Source organism: Lolium perenne, chromosome 6 (assembly GCF_019359855.2).
Source record: "Lolium perenne isolate Kyuss_39 chromosome 6, Kyuss_2.0, whole genome shotgun sequence".
In the NCBI taxonomy this organism is placed as follows: Eukaryota; Viridiplantae; Streptophyta; class Magnoliopsida; order Poales; family Poaceae; genus Lolium; species Lolium perenne.
The window spans coordinates 243,774,806-243,798,375 of record NC_067249.2 but is presented as its reverse complement, the minus strand read 5'-3'; the positions used below and the strand labels follow the sequence as shown (position 1 = coordinate 243,798,375).

At 44.5% G+C, this 23,570-nt stretch overlaps 1 protein-coding gene and 1 long non-coding RNA gene across 3 annotated transcripts; both read right to left on the bottom strand.

Moving 5' to 3' along the window:
* Positions 1–2,442: 2,442 nt before the first annotated feature.
* On the bottom strand, positions 2,443–6,285 carry LOC127305651 (pirin-like protein). The gene is made up of 8 exons (XM_051336158.2): positions 6,091–6,285; positions 5,741–5,848; positions 5,590–5,639; positions 4,068–4,106; positions 3,904–3,932; positions 3,763–3,825; positions 3,231–3,334; positions 2,443–3,149 (listed from the first exon to the last, which is right to left on the bottom strand). Exons 1-8 carry the CDS (start codon positions 6,195–6,197, stop codon positions 2,642–2,644), a joined length of 1,008 nt encoding a protein of 335 aa, XP_051192118.1. The 5' UTR covers positions 6,198–6,285; the 3' UTR covers positions 2,443–2,641.
* Positions 6,286–15,028: 8,743 nt separating this feature from the next.
* On the bottom strand, positions 15,029–20,921 carry LOC139832183 (uncharacterized). Of its 2 annotated transcripts, none has more exons than XR_011746858.1 (2): positions 20,792–20,921; positions 15,029–15,424 (listed from the first exon to the last, which is right to left on the bottom strand). It is a non-coding gene; the product is annotated as an uncharacterized lncRNA (long non-coding RNA). The 2 variants fall into 2 exon arrangements; XR_011746857.1 differs by lacking the exon at positions 20,792–20,921 and adding an exon at positions 15,541–15,789.
* Between the last annotated feature and the right edge of the window lie 2,649 nt (positions 20,922–23,570).

Sequence of the window (23,570 nt, the reverse complement as noted above, 5' to 3'; positions counted from 1 at the left end):
TATATTGACATGTTACATGCTTGCAAAGTTATTTCAGCAAAAACCGATATGTTTCGTGCCTTGTGCAAAAAAGACAAATCTTTGGTGCTAAAATAGTCTATTTTTCGAGGCATTATTTGTCTTCTTACACAGGGTACAAAAATTGTTAGTTTTATGTGAAACTTTACGTGCATATATAGAACATGTCTCTCTACATGCTAAATTTTATTTCTATTTTTGTTATATTTAGAAATATGTTTTATACATACCAGGTGCATATGCACCCGGGATCAGATTTGGTTTTCAGCTTATCTTGATGAAACTTTGTTAAGAACATCGTTACTTAGGTCGCTGTCCATGTATAGAACGAGTCACGCACCCAACAAGGTAACTACCTCGTACGTACTAGGTCAGCTCGATGGCTGTGTTGTTTCTTAAGGTTTCAACTCTTCGAACCGGCATAGGAAGTTCCTTGTTTGACCGACATGGCACAGCCAGGCGGCCAAAGAATGGTACGGTGGAGGAGAGCTTGACAGGCAGACTGCGGGGACGGGATAAACTTCAACCACTGAAACGGCTGACGGACAAGCTTGATTTGTGGTCAGACAATTCAATAAGCCAGTGAGCTCCCGTCGCCACGGCCGTGTATCATTGATCGCTTTGCTGCTAGCCTGTCATGAGAATCAATGGAAAACTTGTTCAAAAAAAAAAAAAGAATCAATGGAAAAGAATAGGATATTCAGTGGGCTAGTTTGGTGGGCTTTGGGCATTGGAATGCCGCAAGAACAAAGGCTTCTAGACGGCGAACCCTATTCACCACCCGAAGCGGGCGCTAGATGGGCTTGGCCCATTTTGAGCGATTTTCTTTTTCTGCTTCTTTGGTCTCATGGATAATTACGGTTTTTTGAGGTTTTGACTGGTTTTGCGTTCCTCCCGGCTTTTTTTTTATTTTTGAAAAAATTTCAGGTTCAATTATTTTCAGTCTTGAATTTTTTTTGGACTTTTTATAGTTTCGAGCTTTTTGGTCGAGTTTCCAAATATTGAACTTTTTCTAGATATGAACAATTTCAAAATTTGAATCTATTTTTTTGAATTTTTTTAATCTGAACATTTTCAAGTTTGATTTTTTTTTAAAATTTTGAACAATTTTTATTTCAAACATTTTTCAAATTGAACATTTTTATTTAAACAAAATTTAATCTGAACTTTTTTATGTTTGAAAATTTTGGATTTGAACCTTTTTTCGATTTTGAACAGTTTACTATTGAAACATTTTTCAAATTTGATCATTTTTAAATCTAAACTAAAAGAAGAAAAAACAAGAGAAATCGTACCTGTTATCGAGCTGTATTCGGTGCGGCTCACGATTGGAGGTCTCTAGGCAGGAGCGAGCTTCGCGGGCGCTTAAAGTGGGAAATAGGACCCCCTCTTTTCTAGAGCCGTACCTTTGTTCGAATAAAGAACATCTCGCATATTCTTTTGTTCCCAATGTAGCATTGTTTCCGTGAAGCACTAGCTTCAGGGCGGCGAACCCTATACACTGACCAGGTCGGCGGGGACACCATGCCGCAGATCTTGTTTCGTCTTGTGGGCTAGCCCATGGTTCATGAATTTTTTCCGCCCAGTTTGTTCGGTGTTTACTGCCTCGTTTTTCCCATTTTTTCGGGTTTCTGTCTGGTTTTTGTCGATTTTCAAAATTCGTTCGGTTAAAAAATGTTCATTTTTAAATTGTTCTAATTTGATTTTTTAGAATTATTCAGATTTAAAGAATCGGTTTGAATCTAAAAAATTGTTGAAGTCTTGAAACTGTTCAAATTTTAAAACTATTCAAAGTTTAAAACTATTCAAATTTAAAATTGGTACAATTTTACAAAAAATATTCAAAATATAAAGTTGTTCAGTTTTAAAAACAGTTCAAATAATTATTTTTTCAAATTTTAAAAATATTCAAATTAGAAATATTAATATTTTCAAAAAAAAATCTCGAAATATCAATGCCCCTTGCGGGCAAGGTAGCTTTCAATTAATGTGTGTGTGTGTGGGGGGATATCACGCCCAGGCCAATGGTCTACAGCCCAAGGCCCAAAATGAGGCCTAGGACCTACCCTCGATCAAGCGCCTTGCGATCAACTTCTGAAGGCTTCTTTAGTTCATAGGATAGAAAAAAATGAATAGAAAAATCATAGAATTATGATATCATGACTAGTTGAATTCTATGAAAAGATAATTTCTTTTTGATTGTGCCAAAAGAATTTTTCATGAGGTATGACCTCATGTTTTGTTCATATATGATTTGCACTATAAGATTTTTATATGATTAGTTCCTATAGAATATGTTTAAATGAATGAAACATGTATTATAGAAAAAAATCCTATAAAATTTAAATTCTACACAATTCTGATATAAAAATGCTTTGAATTAAAGGAGCCCTTAAGCACAGTCTCCTCGATGATACGACAAACTGATCATTATCTGTGTTTCCCATTTGTTTCCTGTAACTCCGATGTTGGAGAGAAATTGCATCGAATCTGTTGTATTGAATTGAGAGGAGCCCTATTAAGATCATAACAAACGGGAGGCCGCTCGATCGCACGAACGAGCAGCCGGCTGCTAGCTAGTCCCGTCCCTCTTTAATTTCGTTGCAACAACACTCGGAACCGATCACTGTGCCGGTTTGGCGACGTGGTCGGAGGTCCAGCCAACGGCCATCTCGAAGCCGTTGTGGTGGTTCTTATAGTCGTCCATCGCCTGCTCCAACTCTTCCCTTGTGTTCATCACGAAGTAGCCCTCCCGCACCACCGTCTCGCCGTGTGGCCGCGCCGCCACCAGCAGGAACCTGGTCGAGGCGTCGGCATCGCCGCTCCGGGCGTCCACGGCGTTGCCTTTGGCGCCGAACACAGCACACTCGTGCTGGCGCGTGGCTCTGGCCGACGGCCCGAAGCTGGCCTCGCCGTCGATGACATACGCGCAAGCGCTCCAGCCGGCGGGGACTGCCTGGTGAAGGTGCGCGCCGGGGCCGACGGTGATGTCGAGGCACATGACCGGGGTGCATGTCTGGATCGGCGAGCGCATGCCCAGGGCCTCGCCGACGATGACCTTGACGGACACGCCGTCCTTCTCAACTGTGGGGATGTCGACGCTCGCCAGCTCCTGGTAACTTGGCGCCACCCTGCACAAAGACCTGAGTGATCAGTATTGCTTCTAAATTCCAGTTCTTCTGATCTTCTTGTAAGCACTGTACACTACGTACATCTTGTCCTTGGCGGCGAGGTTTATCCAGAAGTTGAGCCCCCTCTGCACGCCCTGTCCGGCCGGCACCTCCGCGTGCACCACCCCGCGCCCCACCGTCGTCCACTGCACCCACGTTAACCACGAGTCAATCGACGGCCATATACATACATCTAGAGAAATAGGAATGCCAGGAGGCTACAAGTTATGCAAGAAGGGAACCAATGCAGCCTTACAGAGAAACTATATATTCTGGAAAAATAAGTACCATAATGTTTTCATCTGAATAGATTTTACGATCAACACAACTAACGCAACATGTTTCATAGGACTGTACTAGGCCTGCAGGATAGCATTTTGATATTCACTGTGGAACAAATTCTAGCATTTCATAGTAAATATCAACATTCGGACCATAACCGATGCATATACATCCTTTTGAATTATCAACACCAGAATAGAAACAGGGTCGAGTGAAGGAGATTACTATGAACATAGTGGTTTTTCTTCTTAATGGTGTGTGCAGGTGGGTGTGTGATTTGTAGAAATCTAACCTGCGCATCCCCTGTATTGATGGTTCCCTTGTGGCCTGAAAAATCATGGAAACCGATGCTGCCCTGGAAGAAACAGAAAGGAGGAAAATTTAGTCTTCATGTTCAGCTGCAACGTGAAAGGCGAATTCTCTCGATTAATACCTCAAGTACGTAGGTAAGACTCTCAAATCCTGAAGAGGCAGCGGAAAACAGGAACAAAGTACGATCAGAATTGAGGGCTTCATCAGTTAAGTAACTTAATAACATGAGATTAAATCTGGCCAATAGGATGTGTGTTCACGAATGGTCACCAAGAAAATACAAACCTCTGTGTGGATGATCACCAAAGTTTGCTGGACCCGTGACTGGAAAATAAAGTCAGGTCTGGGTGTTAGTTCGATCATTATGCATGGGAAACCAATTAATGGACGTATTAACTTGTAAAATGTGTTATCTTTTAGCTCATGGGTCCTAAGCATGGAAACATTTTGTGGTTGGGTTGAAATCTTTTTTTTTCGATAAAGAGAATATATTAATATCTCGGAGGGTTGAAATCTTCTGTATAATAAGTTAAAAAAATCATTCTGACGAGATAGAATAGTATGTATAACAAGTGCAGCTACTGCTGTGCAATGGTTGGAAATTTTCTCCACAACAAGCTGAAATACATTTCAAGAGGGCTAAAAGTATTATTTTTTTTCCGTTGGAAATTACAAAATTTATACTATCTACTAAGATATTCGACCATAAATGCTTTGGTGCCTCAACTACTCTAAGAGTACTAACTAAAAACCAACTACCATCTAAGAGTACTGATAACCAACTACGGTATCTGAAGTTCTGTAGAGTAGTTTTGGTACTCTTCATTGCTGGGTAGTATATCTTAATAAAATGTACATGCCGGCAAGCAAGGCACTCCCCCCGGATCAGTTTAACAGGCGTGTAAGTAGTTTAAGAAAACAACTTTGATCATTATTTTGGTCAATAAAATATGAATTATATGTCAGGAAAATTATATCATTGGAAATATTTTTCGAATACAAATCTAATGGTATAGTTTTTGTAGACATGTAGTTCATATTTTGCTGACCAAATTGATGATCAAAATTTGTCTTAAACTAAGTGTCTGCCTGTTAAACTGTACCGGAGGAAGTAGTATTGTCATTAATTTTTTCCAACCCAAACTACCTTAAATTTTAAAAGGTTTGCACCAAGAACAATAAGATGATTTTATTTTGTAAAATTGGCTGAATCTAAGATATAGTTTATTCTTAATCAAAACTACAGAACAAAAAATCATAAGACACATGGGAGACAAAGTTATAGCAACCAAACAAAGTACGGCCTCGTATGCAACCAAACTAGCTAGGTGCTCTTGGGGAGTTTAGTTGGCCTAGCATCATAGCTGGATGAGTGCTCTCATAGTTATAGGAGGTGGGGTTGTGAGTTTCGATGGGAATTAAATGGTGTACAAAATTTGGATCAATGGTCGTCTGTACTCCGTACATTTTTATTTACTCCTCCGTTACTTTTTAATTGACTCGAATTTAGTACGAAGTTGTACTAACTTCAAGTCAATTAAAAGAGACCGGAGGGAGTACTTTGCATTTTGGGTCTAGTTAAAGTCAAATTCTATCAAGTTTGGTCAACAATATTGTAAAAAATATCATCATCTGTAATACCAAATACATATAATATGAACATGTACTTTATGGCGATTTTAATATTATAAATTCTATAGTCTAGATGCTAACATTTTTCTTCCAAATATTTGGTGAAATTTTATAAAGTTCGACTTTCAGTAAATCTATAGGGCAATCAAATTTTGAAGTGAGCGAGTATACATACATTCAAAGTCATCGAAGGAAAGGATAGGATCCAAACTCTCCAACTCAGGCCTGCAAGAAATCGATTGTAATCAACGCTCACAATTATTGTTACCAGTATCTCGTCGCCATTAAGCTTAATTAGAATTTGATGACATTATTGGATTGCTTACCCGCCAATGCTCCTCCTGTAGGCGAAGCCCTCGCCGAGGGGCCGGCGCTCGCACGTCAATGTCTGAACCACCGCCCTCGGCTTGCTCAGGATCATGGGCGCCTCGTCACTGCCACGGACGCATAGCATGGTTCCGTTAGAATATGTGCAGCACGATTCGCAAGGAAAATAAAATATGCGTGCATACGGACGAGCAGCGCCTATATTCCACACGAATTATTCGTAGGCAATCAGTTACTACTCAATTATACGCTAGTGAAGAAGAGGATCCTATGGAGACTGAATGGGTTCGTAGAGAAGAAGAAGAGCAGCGGCCGGTGTAGAAGAAGCAAGTGATCATTGCGGGCATACCTTTGGATGGTGATCATCCCGTCGGAACGGGTCTCCTCCGCCACCCGTGCCGGCGGCGCAACGGCGACCGAGGAGCGAGCCAAGGAGACGCAAGTGCTGCCGGACATGATTATGCGACGGAGTCACAAGCACGATGTCCCTGTGGAGGTGGAGGAGATGGAAGAAGAAGGCGATGTGGTGGAGAGTGTCGATCAACTCTGGTGGTATAAATAGAGAGCGCCCCGGCGCCGCAAATTAACAGACACCTCGCAGGTGTGAACAGCCGCCCGCCCCGTGTGAACGGGGGTTTTTGTCGTACTACGGCATAATCCACTGTCCAACCACTTGTGTCGTCGTGAGCATCTCCATCGCCGCCGTTGCATGTGTGTGTTCCCTACCACGAGCACGAATAAATCAAGATCCATGAATCGCACTTTGTTCAGTTCCCGGGTTTATATGGTGTGAACGGCGCGTGGTCTTAATGTCACCCAACTCAAGGAAATCGGTTCTAGTATGTACTTGTACGGCCGGCTTCTTCCACCTTTCTAGGTTAAGAAAGCTGATGTTTGGTAGTGTGCAGCTAATTTGGGCTCCCGGGGTAGGCCCTAGGGCTGGTGGTGTAGCACGTCTAAAACGGTGTGGCACAACACGATCGTCGACCACCCTCGCTACACCTATAAGGCGTGACACAACAAATTAAACTTTCGGCGTGGCAACAACAAGGTCGGCTGGAACACCCCGATGCCTTCGGATCACAGTTCATTGGATGCGACGATCACGCGGTCCAGGATTGAGGCACGCCTCGCTCTTGCCATCCGCATTTGCAGGCCCCACCTCTATATTCTACCTCCGCGCTCTTCTCTCCAACCACCCCACACAATGACTTGAAGATGACTCGGCCCCGCCCCACCTTCTTATTCGGCGCCTTTCTTCATTCCTGCCCTCCTCCGGCGGCGACCACGGTCCTCCTCCACCGAGCTAGGCCACCTCGACGCCTTCATCTCCTCGATAGTCATCTTCCTTCCTTGGGACGGCGCCTGCTGCTCCGCGCATCCGCCTCCACACCCACACACGCCGCATCTCCACGCACCGTCGGAGAGGGTCGCCGCCCCTTCCTCCATGGTTTTATGCTACAAGCACGACCAATGTTCAAGAAATCGTTAATCTTAACTTATCGGTCGGCCTTAAAAAGAAGATTAATCACTTATCGGCCGATTAATCAATTTTATCGGTCGGCCATTTATCAGCTTATTTTTTTTTGTAAATCCTAATTTTCGACACTAAATTTTCTATAATATGCCATGCAAAATATAATATTTAAGCATTGCACATAAGTACTACCTTGATTCCTTGCATTTGAATCAATAATAATGGAAAATTTGAGCTAATGCACAATTCTACAAAACCATAGGATGAAAATATCGACTGCCATACCAAATGTCATTGAAATTTCTCTAACAATCAACTGAAATATAGGCCATGAGAGCGAAAATCGGACGAAATATCGGCTCTCATATAGAAAATCGGCCGAAATATCGGTGGAGCGATAAACTGGCCGATATGCCAAAATCTTATCGGTTACCACCCGATTCACGATAAATCGGCCGATAAATCGACATCTCGGACGACAACTGCTACAAATGACGGTCGTCGGTGCTACATACTCGTCCATCGCTGGGCTTCTTTGCCGAAAACGTCAATTGCGTGAGCTGCGAACGACGACTTCTTCATCTACAAACGCTGGTCACCGCTGCTACAAAAAAAGGTCGCCGGTGCTGCATGGTCTGCCGATGTTGCTTACTGCAAACGCTAGCTGCGCAAGCTGCAAACGAAGGTAGATGTTGCTTCAATAGTCGGCCGTACATGCTACCAGGGATGGTCAAGTGGCATTGTGGTGCTGCAATCGACGATGGAGGAAGCTCCGTTTGTGGCTGCGACGACAGTGCTGCGACTGAAGACGGCGGAAGCTGGGACAGCGGCGGCGAAGGCGGCAACATGCAGAAGCTGCGACGACGGTGGTGACGGCCAGGGCTTCCCTGCAACAGGCGACTATTTGGAACACAGATCCGGATGACTCTAAGTCTCAATCCGGATACGTATTTATTTTGAATGGTGCAACAGTAAGCTGGAGGAGTGCTAAGCAAAGCGTTATGGCGAAATCTTCAACTGAATCGGAATACATAGCTGCTTCGGAGGCTTCATCAGAGGCGATATGGATGAAGTGTTTTAATACTGAGTTTGGTGTGGTTCCTAGTGCGTTGGACCCGATGACCATGTATTGTGACAACATGGGTGTCATAGCCAATGCATAGGAGCCAAGGTCACACAAGAAGCTGAAGCACATAAAGCTACGTTTTTATTCTATTCACGAGTACATCGAAGATGGTGACTTAAAGATTTGCAAAGTACACACTGATCTGAATGTGGCAGATCCATTGACTAAAGCTCTCCCTAGAGCGAAACATGACCTACACCAGAACGCCATGGGTGTTAGGTACATTACTATGTAATTTAGATTATTGGCTCTAGTGCAAGTGGGAGACTGTTGGAGATATGCCTAAGAGGCAATAATAAAGTGGTTAATATTATATCTTTGTGTTTATGATAATAGTTTGCATCTCATGCTATAATTGTATTGACCGGAAACATTAATACATGTGTGTTATCTAAACATAAAAGAGTCCCTAGTAAGCCTCTTGTTAAACTAGCTTGTTGATTTATAGATGATCACAGTTTCATGATCATGAACATTGGATGTTATTAATAACAAGGTCATATCATTAGGTGAATGATGTGATGGACATACACCCATAATAAGCGTAGCAAATGATCAAGTCATTTAGTTACATATGTTTCAAGCTTTAATATGCATAGTAACTTAATCCTTCGACCATGAGATCTTGTTAATCACCTACACCAGATGGATGCTTTGATGATACCAAACACTACTGCATAAATGGGTTGTTATAAAGGTGTCATTAAGTGTTCGAAAAGTATAGGGTTGAGGCACTTGTATCAATAGTGGGATTTGTCCATCGTAATGACGGATAGATATACTCTGGACCCTCTCGGTGGAATGATATCTAATTGCTTGCAAGCATGTGACTGGTTCACAAGAGATATCATATCACGGTACGAGTAAAGAGTATTTATCAGTAACGAGGTTGAAGTAGGTATGGAGATACCTGATACGTCCATTTTGCATCACTATTTTATATCATAATTTACTGTTATTCATTGATATATTTCATATTTAGAGATGATACTTATGTTATTTCATTTTTTTTGCATGTTTCATGATTATTGGAGGATCGCGCACCGGAGTCAGGATTCTGCTGGAAAAAGCGTCGTCAGAATGCAATATTTCGGAAGATCAACAATTGACGGAATTTATACGAAAAATCCTATTTTTCCAGAAGACGAAGGGAGCCAGAAGGAGGAGCCGAGGAGGGCCGCCGTGGGCCCACCTCACAGGCCGGCGCGGGCCAAGGCCTGGTCGCGCCGCCTTGTGGGGAGGGGGCCCACAGCCCCCTCTGGCCTCCTCTCCTTCGCGTACATCTTCGTCCCGAAAACCTAAGCTCCAGAGGATAGTCGCGAAGAGTCACAGCCGCCTCTGCGGGGCGGAAAACACCAGAGAGAAAAGAGCTCTCCGGCAGGCTGAGATCCGCCGGGGAAATTCCCTCCCGGAGGGGGAAATCGACGCCATCGTCACCGTCATCGAGCTGGACATCATCTCCATCACCATCACCATCATCTCCATCATCATCACCGCCGTCTCCACCGCTGCACCTCGTCACCGCTGTAACGATTTGGGTTGGATCTTGATTGTTTGATAGGGGAAACTCTCCCGGTATTGATTTCTACTTGTTATTGATGCTATTGAGTGAAACCATTGAACCAAGGTTTATGTTCAGATTGTTATTCATCATCATATCACCTCTGATCATGTTCCATATGATGTCTCGTGAGTAGTTCGTTTAGTTCTTGAGGACATGGGTGAAGTCTAAATGTTAGTAGTGAATTATGGTTGAGTAATATTCAATGTTATGATATTTAAGTTGTGGTGTTATTCTTCTAGTGGTGTCATGTGAACGTCGACTACATGATACTTCACCTTTATGGGCCTAGGGAAATACATCTTGTACTCGTTTGCCAATTGCGGGGTTGCTGGAGTGATAGAAACCTAAACCCCCGTTGGTATATCGATGCAGGAGGGATAGCAGGATCTCAGAGTTTAAGGCTGTGGTTAGATTTATCTTAATTACTTTCTTGTAGTTGCGGATGCTTGCAAGGGGTATAATCACAAGTATGTATTAGTCCTAGGAAGGGCGGTGCATTAGCATAGGTTCACCCACACAACACTTATCAAAACAATGAAGATTAATTAGCTATATGACGCGAAAGCACTAGACTAAAATCCCGTGTGTCCTCAAGAACGTTTGGTCATTATAAGTAAACGAACCGGCTTGTCCTTTGTGCTAAAAAGGATTGGGCCACTCACTGCAATTGTTACTCTCGCACTTTATTTACTCATACTTTATTCATCTGCTACATCAAAACCCCCTGAATACTTGTCTGTGAGCATTTACAGTGAATCCTTCATCGAAACTACTTGTCAACACCTTCTGCTCCTCATTGGGATCGATATTCTTACTTATCGAAAATACTACGATACACCCCCTATACTTGTGGGTCATCAAGACTATTTTCTGGCGCCGTTTCCGGGGAGTGAAGCGCTATTGGTAAGTGGAATTGGTAAGGGAAACTTTTACTGTTAGTGCTGATTTTATTCCTGCCTGCTGCTATAATTCATTATGGAGAGATCTTCTCTTGAATTTTTATTTGGAAAATCTACTACTACTGCAAAGGTAGTGGATGAGGCGCCAGGTGAGGAAGAAGTTCCATACAAAATACCTATGAAAATTATTGAACGTGTTGTGGATAACCGCTATACAGGGGATGGAACTGTCCATCCTGGAGATCATTTACTGTTCTTACATGAATTATGCGGTTTATTCAAGTGTGCAGGTATTGCTATGGATGAAGTGAGGAAGAAACTATTCTCTATATCGCTATCTGGTAAAGCGGCGCATTGGTATAAATTACTGGATAATGGGGTTTCTCTTGAATGGAATGATATTGTGCCCCGATTTTATTCTAAGTTCTATCCTCCAAGTGAAATTCACAAAGACCGGAACCGCATATATAATTTTTGGCCTCATGATGGAGAGAGTATTGCCCAAGCGTGGGGGAGATTGAAGTCTTTAATGCTCAAATGCCCCATTCATGAGCTTCCTGGTAATATTATTATTGATAATTTCTATGCAGGACTTTCTTTTCAAGACAAGACCTTGCTGGATACTTTTGTTCTGGATCATTTACACGCAACAAAGAAGAGTTTAAGATGGACCTTCTTAATCGGATCCAGGAGAATACTGAAGAATAGGAGAACGACAAAGATAGAGAGTCAGGTATAAAATATGATTATAAATGCATTGAAGCTTTTATGGATACTGATAAATTTCGTAATATTAGTGCTACTTATGGTCTTGATTCTCAAGTTGTTGCAAATCTTTATAAAGCTTTTGCCTCCCATTATGAATTGCCTAAGAAGAACTTTGATAAGTATCATGAACCGTATAAAGATAAAATTGATTCATCTATAAATAAATGTGTTGTAATTGAAACTGTTGATCATGTTATTCCTGAAGCTTATATTGAAAAAACTCCTTTCCCTGCTAAAATGAAGGAGTATTCTGTTATAAATAGTGCGGTTAATAAAAGTGAAAAGAAACCTATAGAACCTGAAGAGCAAATAAAAGTTGAACCTGCTGTTGCAATAGTTAAAGATCTTGTGACTGAAAATGTGGAGGATGGTCATATTATTTTTTGTGAAGATGCTTCTAATATTGTTTCACATCCTAATAAGTCTAAGAAAGCTAGTGTTCTTATGCTATCTGTTAGAATTGGTGATCATTGTTATTATGGTTTATGCGATATTGGTGCAAGTATTAGTGCTATTCCTTATGAGCTTTACATGGAGATTATGCACGAAATTGGTTCTTGTGAACTTGAAGATATTGATGTGGTTATTCGGCTGGCTAATAGAGAAACTATCTCTCCAATTGGTATTGTTCGAGATGTGGAAGTTCTATGTGGTAAGATTAAATATCCTGCTGACTTTTTGGTACTTGGTTATGCTGCTAGTAAGTATTGTCCTATCATTTTTGGTAGACCTTTTCTAAATACTTGTGGAGCTATTATAGATTGCAAGAAAGAGAAAATTTTGACTAAAATTGCTGGTGAGTCATATGAGTTTAATTTCTCTAAATTTGCCAAAACTCCTTATAAAGCTGATTCGCCTAATAATGATTTTAGAGTTGAACAGTGTGCATCTATTGCTCTTGCTCCTAATAATCCTTTGCAGCAACATTTGGAGAATAGTGAGAGTGAAGTTTTTAGGGAAGAAAGAAATGAGCTTGATGAAATTTTCCTTCGTCAACCTATTCTTAAACATGACTTGCCTGTAGAAGATCTAGGTACAACATTACCACCAAAAGAGGATCCTGTTTTTTATTTAAAACCATTGCCTGATAATCTTAAATATGCTCATATTGATGATAAGAAAATATATCCTGTTATGATTAGTTCTAAGCTTTCAGAGTTTGAAGAAGAAAGGTTATTGGAAATATTAAAGAAGCACCGAGGAGCTATTAGCTACACTCTTGATGACTTGAAGGGGATTTCTCCCTCTATTTGCCAACATGCCATTAATATGGAAGATGATGCAAAGCCTGTTGTTGAATATCAGCGTCGTCTAATTCCTAAGATGAAGGATGTGGTAAGAAATGAGGTATTAAAACTTCTTGAAGCTGGTATTATATATCCTATTGCTGATAGTACATGGGTTAGTCATGTGCATTGTGTTCCTAAGAAAGGAGGAATGACTGTTGTGCCTAATGATAATGATGAGCTCATACCTCAAAGAGTAGTTGTAGGGTATAGAATGTGCATTGATTATCGAAAAGTTAATAAGGTTACTAAGAAAGATCATTACCCTTTGCCTTTTATTGATCAAATGTTAGAAAGGTTATCCAAAAATACTCATTTTTGCTTTCTTGATGGTTATTCTGGGTTTTCACAAATTGCTGTTAAAACTAAGGATCAAGAGAAAACCACTTTCACTTGTCCCTATGGAACTTATGCTTATAGACGCATGCCTTTTGGTTTATGTAATGCTCCTGCTACTTTTCAAAGATGCATGTCTGCTATTTTTCATGGTTTTTGCGAGAATATTGTAGAGGTATTCATGGATCATTTTTCTATCTATGTGAATTCTTTTGATAATTGCTTGCGGAACCTTGATAAAGTTTTGCAGAGGTGTGAAGAAACTAACCTTGTTCTTAATTGGGAGAAATGCCACTTTATGGTTAATGAAGGAATTGTATTGGGATATAAAATTTCCGAGAGAGGTATTGAAGTTGATAGAGCTAAAGTTGAAGCAATTGAGAAGATGCCCTATCCTAGGGATGTTAAAGGTATTCGTAGTGTTCTTGGTCATGCTGGGTTTTATAGGAGATTTATTAAAGACTTCTCCAAGATTTCAAAGCCTCTAACTAATCTTCTTCAAAAAGATGTACCGTTTGTTTTTGATGATGATTGTAAGGAAGCTTTTGAAACTCTAAAGAAAGCCTTAACAACTGCTCCTATAGTTGAACCTCCTGATTGGAACATACCTTTTGAAATTATGTGTGATGCTAGTGATTTTGATGTAGGCACTGTTCTTGGACAGCGAGAAGATAAAAAGTTGAATATTATTCATTATGCTAGCAAAACTCTTGATGCTGCTCAAAGAAATTATGCTACAACTGAAAAAGAATTGTTAGCTGTAGTCTTTGCTTGTGACAAGTTTAGATCTTATATTGTTGATTCAAAAGTTACAATTTATACTGATCATGCTGCAATTAGATACCTAATGCAAAAGAAAGATGCTAAGCCAAGGCTTATTAGATGGGTGCTTTCTGTTGCAAGAATTTGATTTGCATATTGCAGATAGGAAAGGTGCTGATAATCCTGTTCCTGTTAATGATAGTTTTCCAAATGAACAATTGGCTGTAATAAAGGTGAGCTCGCGAGATAGCCCTTGGTATGCTGATTATGCTAACTTTATTGTTTCCAAGTACTTGCCTCCAACCTTTTCAGCCCAGCAAAGGAGGAAATTCTTTTATGACTTGAGGCATTATTTCTGGGATGACCCACACTTATATAAAGAAGGAGTGGATGGTATTCTGCGAAGATGTGTTCCCGAATATGAACAACAAGAGATATTGAGTAAATGTCATGGTAGTGCTTATGGAGGATGATACGTCCAAAACGTATCTACTTTCCCGAACACTTTTGCTATTGTTTTGCCTCTAATTTGTGTATTTTGGATGCAACTAACACGGACTAACGCTGTTTTCAGCAGAACTGTTCTGGTGTCTCGTTTTTGTGCAGAAATCCAACTTTCAGGAAAATCCTCGGAATTTATGCAGAAGGCCCTATTTTCACAGAATATTGGCGGAGCCAGAAGGACAAGCCAGGTGGATCCCACTACTAGGAAATCCATTACCGCCGGCGTCCCAAAATGCATTACCGCCGGCGTTTACGCATTCGCCGGCGACCACCTCGCCGGTGGTAATGTAGTATCGCCGGCGTTTTTCAATTCGCCGGTGGTAACTGCTGTTATCCCCGGCGCTTTACCTGAATCGCCGGCGGTAGCGACTTAGCACTGGCGGTTTGCGAATTCGCCGGGGGTAATACGCTGTAGCGCTGGCAATTACAATTTCGCCAGGGGTACAGGTTTGGGGCGCCGGTGGTATTGTTTACAGGATTAAAAAAATAAAACTCGAAATATACACCAGAATACACACAGAATACATAGTATACCAGAATACACAGAATACACAGTATACCAGAATACACAGAATACACAGTTATATAGAAAGTCCCAAATGTTCACAACATGCATGCATTAATAAGACAAGTTTAGATAGTAGATAGTTGACCATAACATCACGACTCGAAGTAGCACATATTACACAAATACATACAAGTCCAGTCGACGACCTAGCTAAACAACAATGACATAGTAAACTAGAGAGGCGGTAGCGGCAAGCATCATCACGATGAAAGGGGTCCTCCACATCTCCCTCCTCTGTCCCGCTCGAAAGTTGGCGTATCGAGTTTCCGCCTCCTCCAAAGTGGTGTACCCCTTGTAGCTGTTGCCGCTGAAACGGTGGACCTGCCTCCTACAGTCTTCCCAGTCCTCGTAGACTCCAGGAACCCTGCCGTGGTAGACGACATAGTACGTCATCTATGCAAACACACAACAAAGAAATGAAAGTTGTTAGTACATCCATAGAGAGAGATATAACATATAGGTGTGCAAAAGAACAAACATAAAAAATACTTATGTAATTTATGACTAACATTTGCAGGACACAAAAGTTTTTGACTCAAGTCTACTTCGGCGGGAAGGGACGGATGCCCTCGAGCGTGTTGAATGTTCTCTCGTCACATCCATCTTCTAATCGGCCTTGTATCTCGGAATTAGAAAGTGCGGAGGCATAGTTGAACAAGCCACCATTCATGATGACATCCCTCCAGAGTATTGTGCAAATGGTCCGCTGGATGGCACGGAAGTCGCCTCTCACGTTTTCATCGGTGGTGTCCGCCATGTTCACGAACTTCCCCCGCAGAGCAGATGGCACCAAGAGATCGTTCTGAGACCTTACAACCGCCCTCATCTGTAGGATGGCAAACCATGCCTCCATCCCATTGTCATCCGCCGATTGCTTTAGGCAGGGGAACTTGGTTATGTGGTTGCACACATGGCAACCCTTAACTTTCTTCTCATGCCTGAGTTTGTTGACGCCAACCTCAGCTATGAAGCCGTTGAGGGCTTTATCAAGTGTAGACTTAAGGTCGGTGAAGTCTTTGTCCTTATCAAGCCCGGAGTCGAGATAAGTGACATCGGAATGATACGGGTAAAAGAGGAGGAGGGTGCAATACTTGAAACTGCGCAAAATGGAAATAAACCATCATACTCAGCTATTAAGGAAATTCATGAAAGAATGTAATATAGGGTACTTTAGTAACCAAATACTTACTCGCGGAAATATGGTATGACAAAGCAACTCTTATCCTTGTTTAACACCAAGAAATTCTTGATATAGTTGGCGAGAAACGCTTGTTCGGTCTGGGCGACAGTTGGAGTCATGTAGTAGGGGTCCATGATAGCGATGTGCGTTGTGTTCTCCATGGCGATATCGTGCGCCATGCTGAGCGATATGAGGCGGACCAAGCTTCGGGCTAGCTGTTGCATGTGCAAGAGCCCGAAGATGTCTTCGTACCGAATGAATATCAAGTCCGCAGGGTATGTGTTGACAAAGCCAAAGCCAGTGGGCACCTTGGCGATCAAAATCGGGTACGATGGATTTCTATCTTGAAGAAGTAGCTTCTCCTTTGTTAGAATAGCATCATGCACGCTCCTCATATCCGGCGTCAACTTGGTGACATAGTGTGCCGGCAGCATCGGCTCGCCTAAGTGATGCAACTTCCTCCACGGGGTCGGCAACTTGTCATTAACCACTATCTTGCTTGCCGCAACATCTCCCGACTTCTTCCGCTTCCTGCCCTTCTTCTTACTGCAACTGGCCGGAGCGGCGTTTTGTTTCATACCTTCCGTGGTCGCACCAAGGAGTGTCCTCGGGGTAAGCCCAACTCGGGGCGGAGCGGTGAAGGCGGTAGTGTCCTCCTGCTCGGGCGTTTCTTGTGAAAGGAACAACTTCTTCTTTAGGATATGACCGGCGGGTGGCTTGTAAGGAGAAACCGCGTCGGCGTCGAGCTCGGCGATGAACGTATCAATGGGAGCTTGATCGATGTCCAACGCCTTCTCGTGCTGACTCTCGTGCGGACTATCGGGCTGACTATCGGGCTCAAATTGATCATAAGCCGGTGGAGCACTGGCCCTGCCTTTGCCTGCCGTCAAAGCAGTCGTTGGAGCTGGGACCTTGGCTTGGCTCGGGGCATCCGTTGCATCCTGAGGAGTGACCATGCCATAGCTTGCGTCCGAACCTGAGGCGGTGTTCAGCCGAATTAGGGCTTTCGGCCATAGAAGGATGTGATTCTTGAGGTCCCCGAGAGTGAGCGGGGTTTCCGTTTCCGGGGGTTGATAAGGAGGATGGAGGTCTTGGCATCCCGGTAACGACCGGTTCACGCGAACCCGGCTCAAGCTATCATCCATCCTGACGCAGTGGAAAATCCGCTGTGTTGGCAGGATGACACTGCCGCTCGCTACAGCCTTCAACTTGTTGTCCACATTCAGTAGCAAGGTGCAAGGAGTCGCGTTCGCCTGTGAAAACATGTGTATGTCAGAGAGGGGCGACGACAAAGTAACTAATTTGTAGAGCTTGAGATACTAAATTAATTACCGTGAGGGCGTCGAGCTCGGCCCGCGTTGAAGGACCGAGGCCAGGCGTGCAGGTGACTGAGGGGCTAGTACTGGGGCCCCCCAGGTCCGGCGAATCCTCTCTAGCGCCGACATTGCCGGCGGGTGGAGTCACCAAGTTGGGTGTGCATTGAGCGTGTCTAGTTGGAGGCCGGTTGTCCGGAGTTCGGCGCCTAGGCTGATAACCGGCATCGGTCCCTTACCGCCGGCGTCGAAGTAATTCTTCATCGACAGCACAAGATCAGGGATGATTTCATTGACCCTGTTGGCCAGCGCGTCATCGACCCTTGTAGCAACCTCGGCACTGACGCGTTGCTGAACCTCGGCACTGACTCGTTGCTGAACCTCGGCACTGACGCGTTGCTCCATGGTTGTTTCCAAGTCGGCCACCTTTTTCAGCAGAGCCTCGTGCTCCCGGTCCTTCTGCGCCTGCCGCGACTCCCTAGTGCTTGAGGGCACGTCCAAGCCATAGTCGGCAAGCTTGCGACCTCCTCCGGCGCCGGGGACACGGTGGGGCTTGTCCAAAAGCGGCCGCGCCTTCACGGTGTTCAGACCCCTGATAAAAGGCGTGTCCCACGGGACTTTGCCAGTCGACGTCTGGGACGAGGAGCCAGCTGATTCGGCGGCTGCTTGTTCCGCCAACTGCCAGAAGTAACATGAACAATTTTAGAATGTAATGGACTTGGTGAGCAGTATCAAATTAATAAGCTGGTAAATTGCTTACCACTGCTTTCTCTAGTGCCATCACCTTCGCGTCGGCGACCAACTCAACTCCCACCACCACATCAGGTTTCGTGACACGTTTCCCAGCCAATTCTCGATGGTATCGGGACCTGAGATATGCCACGAAGAGTGGGTCTTTGTACCTGGCAACAGGGGGCTCGAGGCCAGCAATTAGGTAGGCCTGGTCCGCCTTGTCCCATACCGGCTGCTTGTGTTCGAAGCCACGGCAACCGAGATTGTGGTGACCGATGTTCTTATCCGCCAGACTCCTTCCCCCAGTGTCGATTGTCTTTTGGTGTACTCGAGCTCCTCGTTTTCCAAGAATTTATTATACTGCTCCGGCGTCATCCGCGGGAAGTGGCGCCGGATCTCTTCCCAAGTCTCATTGTCACCAAGCATCCCCCTCGGCATGGTTTTATAACCGCTGAGGTTCTTGGAAGAACTTAGAGAGGGCTCGTCATTCACGATGTTATCCTTGGTATCCTCGTTCCTGTATTCCACAGGGAACTCATACCGTGCGTGCAGCCGCGCAAGGAGTTGGGCCTGCAGATCGCTTCTTCTTGGTTCGGAGTTTCGTCTCGTTGACGTCGACGACGTCCCGAAGGATTGCTCCCAGTTGGAGGCCGTACCCCTTCGCCACGTGCTTGGGCTCAGTAGGAATCCCGGTCTTGGCGTCCACCGCGGTGATTATGTCACGAGTGGTGCCGACCCTGTTTGGGCGCCGCTGCTTCCGTTTCCTCTTGGCCTCGGTAGTAGTATCCGAGCTACCCCCGGCAACGCCACTGTCGGTGGTCTCGTCGGCAGCCCCACTCTCATCCTCACCATCGTTGTCCATCTCAGCATCCTCCTCCTCCGAGGACTCGTCATCGCTGCCTGGAAGTTCCTCCAGCTGATCCGAGACCATGAGCCTGTAGTGCTCATCCAACTTCCGCTGAGAAGACCCGTCAACGTCTTCGTTGGGGTCTGCAGAAGACGACATCGCTAGCTATACCTTCTGTAAGTGCACAAGCTATTGTAAGTGCAAAAGCTACTGTAAGTGTTCATTTTAAAAATATACTCAGAAATTCATATACTGTAACTATCACTTGACAAATTCAGAAATTCATATAAAGTAGCACAGTAGCATGGTTTATTAACAGGGTGGAAATCCACTACTAGTTACTACCCCTAGCTCTGTTAAGCTTATGCTTTTCATTTAATTGCAATCTCTCTGCCTACAGCGAAAATTCGGCATGACCTTTGCTAAAAATGGTCATGCCGGAGTGCCAGAAATTCGCCGGAACGGAAGTTAATCGACATTCCGGCGAAACATTGGCACTCAATGTACCTGCAGACACATATCTAGGCAACAAACTACATGCAGAGATACAGAATTTTCAATACATCTGGGCAACAAGCTGCATGCCATGATCAAGCATACAGTACTCATTTCATCCCACCTGCACAGGTACATATAAAATTCCCAATGAAAAATGACATCATTTTGCAGAACAGGTATCAGCAGATATGCTCTTTTATTGCACAAATACATTGTCAACTTGGAAAGATAATGCAGAATCTGAGTATCATGACATACGAGCTGCTTGCCTAGTCATGCATGATGCAATTGCAAGACTGCATAGCACAATGCAGTTCACTGCACATTATTGACAAGCCAATATCCAGTTCACAGCCACAATCAGACGGCCCAAGGCCACTGCTATGCATGATGCAAGAGCAGGAGCTCACTGCACATTATTGACAGACCAAAAAACTACGAGAGTAGTCTGCCTTAGAAAAATCAAACTCTAAATCTATGCTCCACCCCTTGAGGAAAAAAAACAACCTCAAAATTTGGAATTTTGCATCAAGCTTAGGAAAGCAGTTCTACCCGGACTACATACATCTTAGGTGGAAAAACCAAAAAAATGTTGCTGTTTTGGAGATTGGTTTTCTCCAAGGATAAAAGAAACCAGGGATATTTCAAAGTTAAATCATGAAAGAAACCAGTGAGGTTTCAAAGTCAGAACATGTAAAGAAACCGGTGATGTTTGCAAGTTAAAATTAGGTAATACAAACACTATTTTTCATATTGTATGATTAGCTCAGAACTTGAGGAGGACTCATGAGCTTGCTGTGTAATCTGACGGAGTCGTAGCATGGTGCATGTGGGTGGTGATAGTGTTTATGTCATGTTTGGGCATCATATCAGCTTGTTTGTTGCTTTGTTACGAGCAAACATCATTTTACTGGCAGCGAGGTGTGCTTCGTAATAAGAAAACTGTTGGACCTAGGATTCCCTTATGAAATGTGTGCCAGGTTACATTTACAGACATATGAAAAACAAGGGAAAATGGAAGAGAGAGTGGTATTTTTCCTCTGGAATTTTGCTACAGAAATGGGACATTTGAGACGGCCGTGCACAGGACAATCGGATTATACGAATAATACAAGCAATTGCAATGGGATGGAAGCAAAATCTAATCAACTACGGTGCGAGAGGCGAAGCAAAATCTAAATCGAACGAACCTTTACGGCCAGAAGCCCGAGAGCGAAGGCAGCGCCCTTCTCGACCACGTGCTCGAACGGGCGGGGCTGGTGCTCCTCGCCCGCCGCCGCCTCCGTAGGGGGCACCTTCAGGTGGCACACGAGCACCGGCACGGCGCCGCCCTTCACAACCTCCTCTGCAACAGAAGCAGCGAGCAGATCCACCTCAGTAAACGGCGTGGGAACGGGTGAGCACGGCCCGGTTGGCGAGGGTTTGGGGGGATTACCGTTCTTCGCGAGCTCGGCGAGGACGGTGGTGGCGCGCTTGCCCGTGGCGCGGTCGGCGTGGCTCCAGGAGAAGCGATCTTGGAGGGCGTCGACCTGCGAGTGGCGGCAGCAGATCTCGGGCCCGGCGACGGTGGTGGATCGACGACGGCGGCTGGGGAGCGATGGCGGCGTGGGGGATTTTTTCGTCGATTTGGCCGTGGAAGGGGAGCGACGCGCACACGGCTAAGTCATGGAACTACTACCCCCGGCGTTTTGGCCTAAACGCCGGCGGTAACTTCACACTCACTGACATGTGGGCCACAGTCAGTTTCCACCGGCGGAAAGGGCCTAATTCGCCGGGGGTATTTTTTTGGTTCCCAGCTGGCCGGCGAGACGCCTTTAGTTGTATAAGCATGTCAATTAATCAAAACCGAGTCCTTAACACGGTGGTGCCACTCTTGATCTTATCTTTGAAGCGACCAGGGTTCGAATCCCTGTGGATGCAAAAAGGCCAAACTTTTTTCCTTCCCTTTTTAGCTAACACTTAATTCTTAAATTGTAAAGTGCTTTTGGCGACATATGATAAAAAATCAATAAATTGCGAGACATCAATTCTCCTTCCCTTTTTTAGCTAACACTTAATTCTTAAATTGTAAAGTGCTTTTGGCGACATATGATAAAAAATCAATGAAGGATAAATTGCGAGACATCAATTTATGATTTTAATTCTTGAATGACTTCAAAGTCCTTTCGGCGAGATCCGATAAAAAACCAAGACATAAATTTAGGATACACTTGAGAAGAACAAATGGTTGTTCGAGAGATAATTATTATAAATACACAAATGACTTCAAAGTCCCTTCCGCTTGGTCCTTGTGATCCCACCGGTATCGTCGCGACTCCTTGTGTACGGAGGAACACTTGACCTAGGTAGCGTCGTCCTTCTTCTTCTTAGTGTGTAGGTTCTATCGTCTTCATCGGGTTCTTCCATCATTGGGTCTCCGACGAGGCCGTCGAAGTCTTGCTCGTCGGCAACTCCATCCATTCCGACGAGGGCCCTTTTTCCTCTCCTTACGACAACACGGCTGGGCCTTGACGGGTCAGTTATGAAGAAGCATTGCTCGACGTGCTTAGCCAATACCCAAGGCTCATTTTGCGCGGTGGGGTTCTTGGTCTTGGATTTGGGGGCGATCGCATGGTGGTGACATACGCATCTTCTTTTGTGACGTCCGTAGCCCATCGACACGAAACATCGGTAGCTTCTCCCCGACGTAGTCGAGCTCCCGATTTCCTCGATCCTTCCGTAGTACCTTTTCTTCTCTTCACCCGTGTACGATTCCATCGTCACACCCGAGTTACTGATAGTCGCTTCTTTTGTCTCTCTCCTCTGTAGAGAATGTGTAACCATTGATGTCGTATTTACGATAAGTCATGGGGTTGGGGCGGGCCCACAAGACAAGGCCAATATCATTTTGTCTACGACGCTTGCCATTGGTGGGGGATTGGCATCAATCTGGTCTTTGAACCAGCTCGCGAAAGAGGAGTTGTGCGCTCTAAATACCTCTTGTTCCGTCATCGGCTTGTCAGCCCTGCTCTTGATCATGTTTATGTGCTGATCCACCCAAGGCTCTACCTCGTTCATGTCTTTGCTGTAGTGCTACTAAGTGGGCCACTGTTAAAGTCTGTTCTCCTATCATCTTGATCGGCGTCGAGTTCCCTCCTGCCAGCGTTGTGGCCTACTCCCTCGAATCTGCCGAGGTGCTTGTTGGCGGGCAATCCAACCGGACGTGGGTCGTCCTCGTTTAAATAATTCTTGCAGAAAGAGATGCACTCCTCGGTGAGAAAGCCACGGACGATGCTTCCATCCGGATGTGCCCTGTTACGAACGTATCCTTTGATGAAGCCGTTCATTCTTTCTAACGCCATCATGTTGTGAAGGAACGCGGGCCCGAGATCCTCGATATCGTCCACTATATGCACCAGCAGATGGACCATGATGTCAAAGAATGCGGGCGGGAAGTACATCTCCATCTCGCATAGGATGGTGACGATCTCTTCCTGCAGCCTCCCGAGTTTCTTGACGGTTATCGACTTTCGAGTGATGACGTCGAAGACATTACACAGGTCAGTCAGCGTCGCACGAACGTGCGGTTCCATTATCCCTCGGATAGCAACCGGAAGTATCTGCGTCATCATGACATGACAGTCATGAGACTTCATCCCGCTGAAGATTTTTTTCGTCGGGTCCAGCCATCTGCGTATCAGCCCCGCGTAGCCTAGGGGAAATTTGACTTCTAGTAGGCACTTGAAGAATTGTTCGAGCTCATCGGGATTTAGAGTGAAGCAGGAGGGGCGAGGAGTTTCGCGCTGCTTGGCCACCCTTTTGCGTTTGCGACCATCCGTCTCCTCCTCCTCGGTTTCCTGGTCAACCTGGGCGAAATGAAGCTCTTTTCTGATATCAAGGGCCATCAGGTCGTGTCTTGCTTTCGACCCGTCTTTGGTCCTCTCCGGCATGTTGAGCACAGTGCCAAGCAAGCTCTCGCACACGTTCTTC

Excerpts from the sequence above, each read along its gene's own strand:
- LOC127305651 (XM_051336158.2), bottom strand. The coding sequence starts at position 6,197 with ATGTCCGGCAGCACTTGCGTCTCCTTGGCTCGCTCCTCGGTCGCCGTT. Across the intron at positions 4,107-5,589 it reads TTCCTTCGATGACTTTGAAT|TCACGGGTCCAGCAAACTTT; the intron begins GTATGTATACTC and ends TTTATTTTCCAG. Across the intron at positions 3,150-3,230 it reads CTCGCCGCCAAGGACAAGAT|GGTGGCGCCAAGTTACCAGG; the intron begins GTACGTAGTGTA and ends GTCTTTGTGCAG.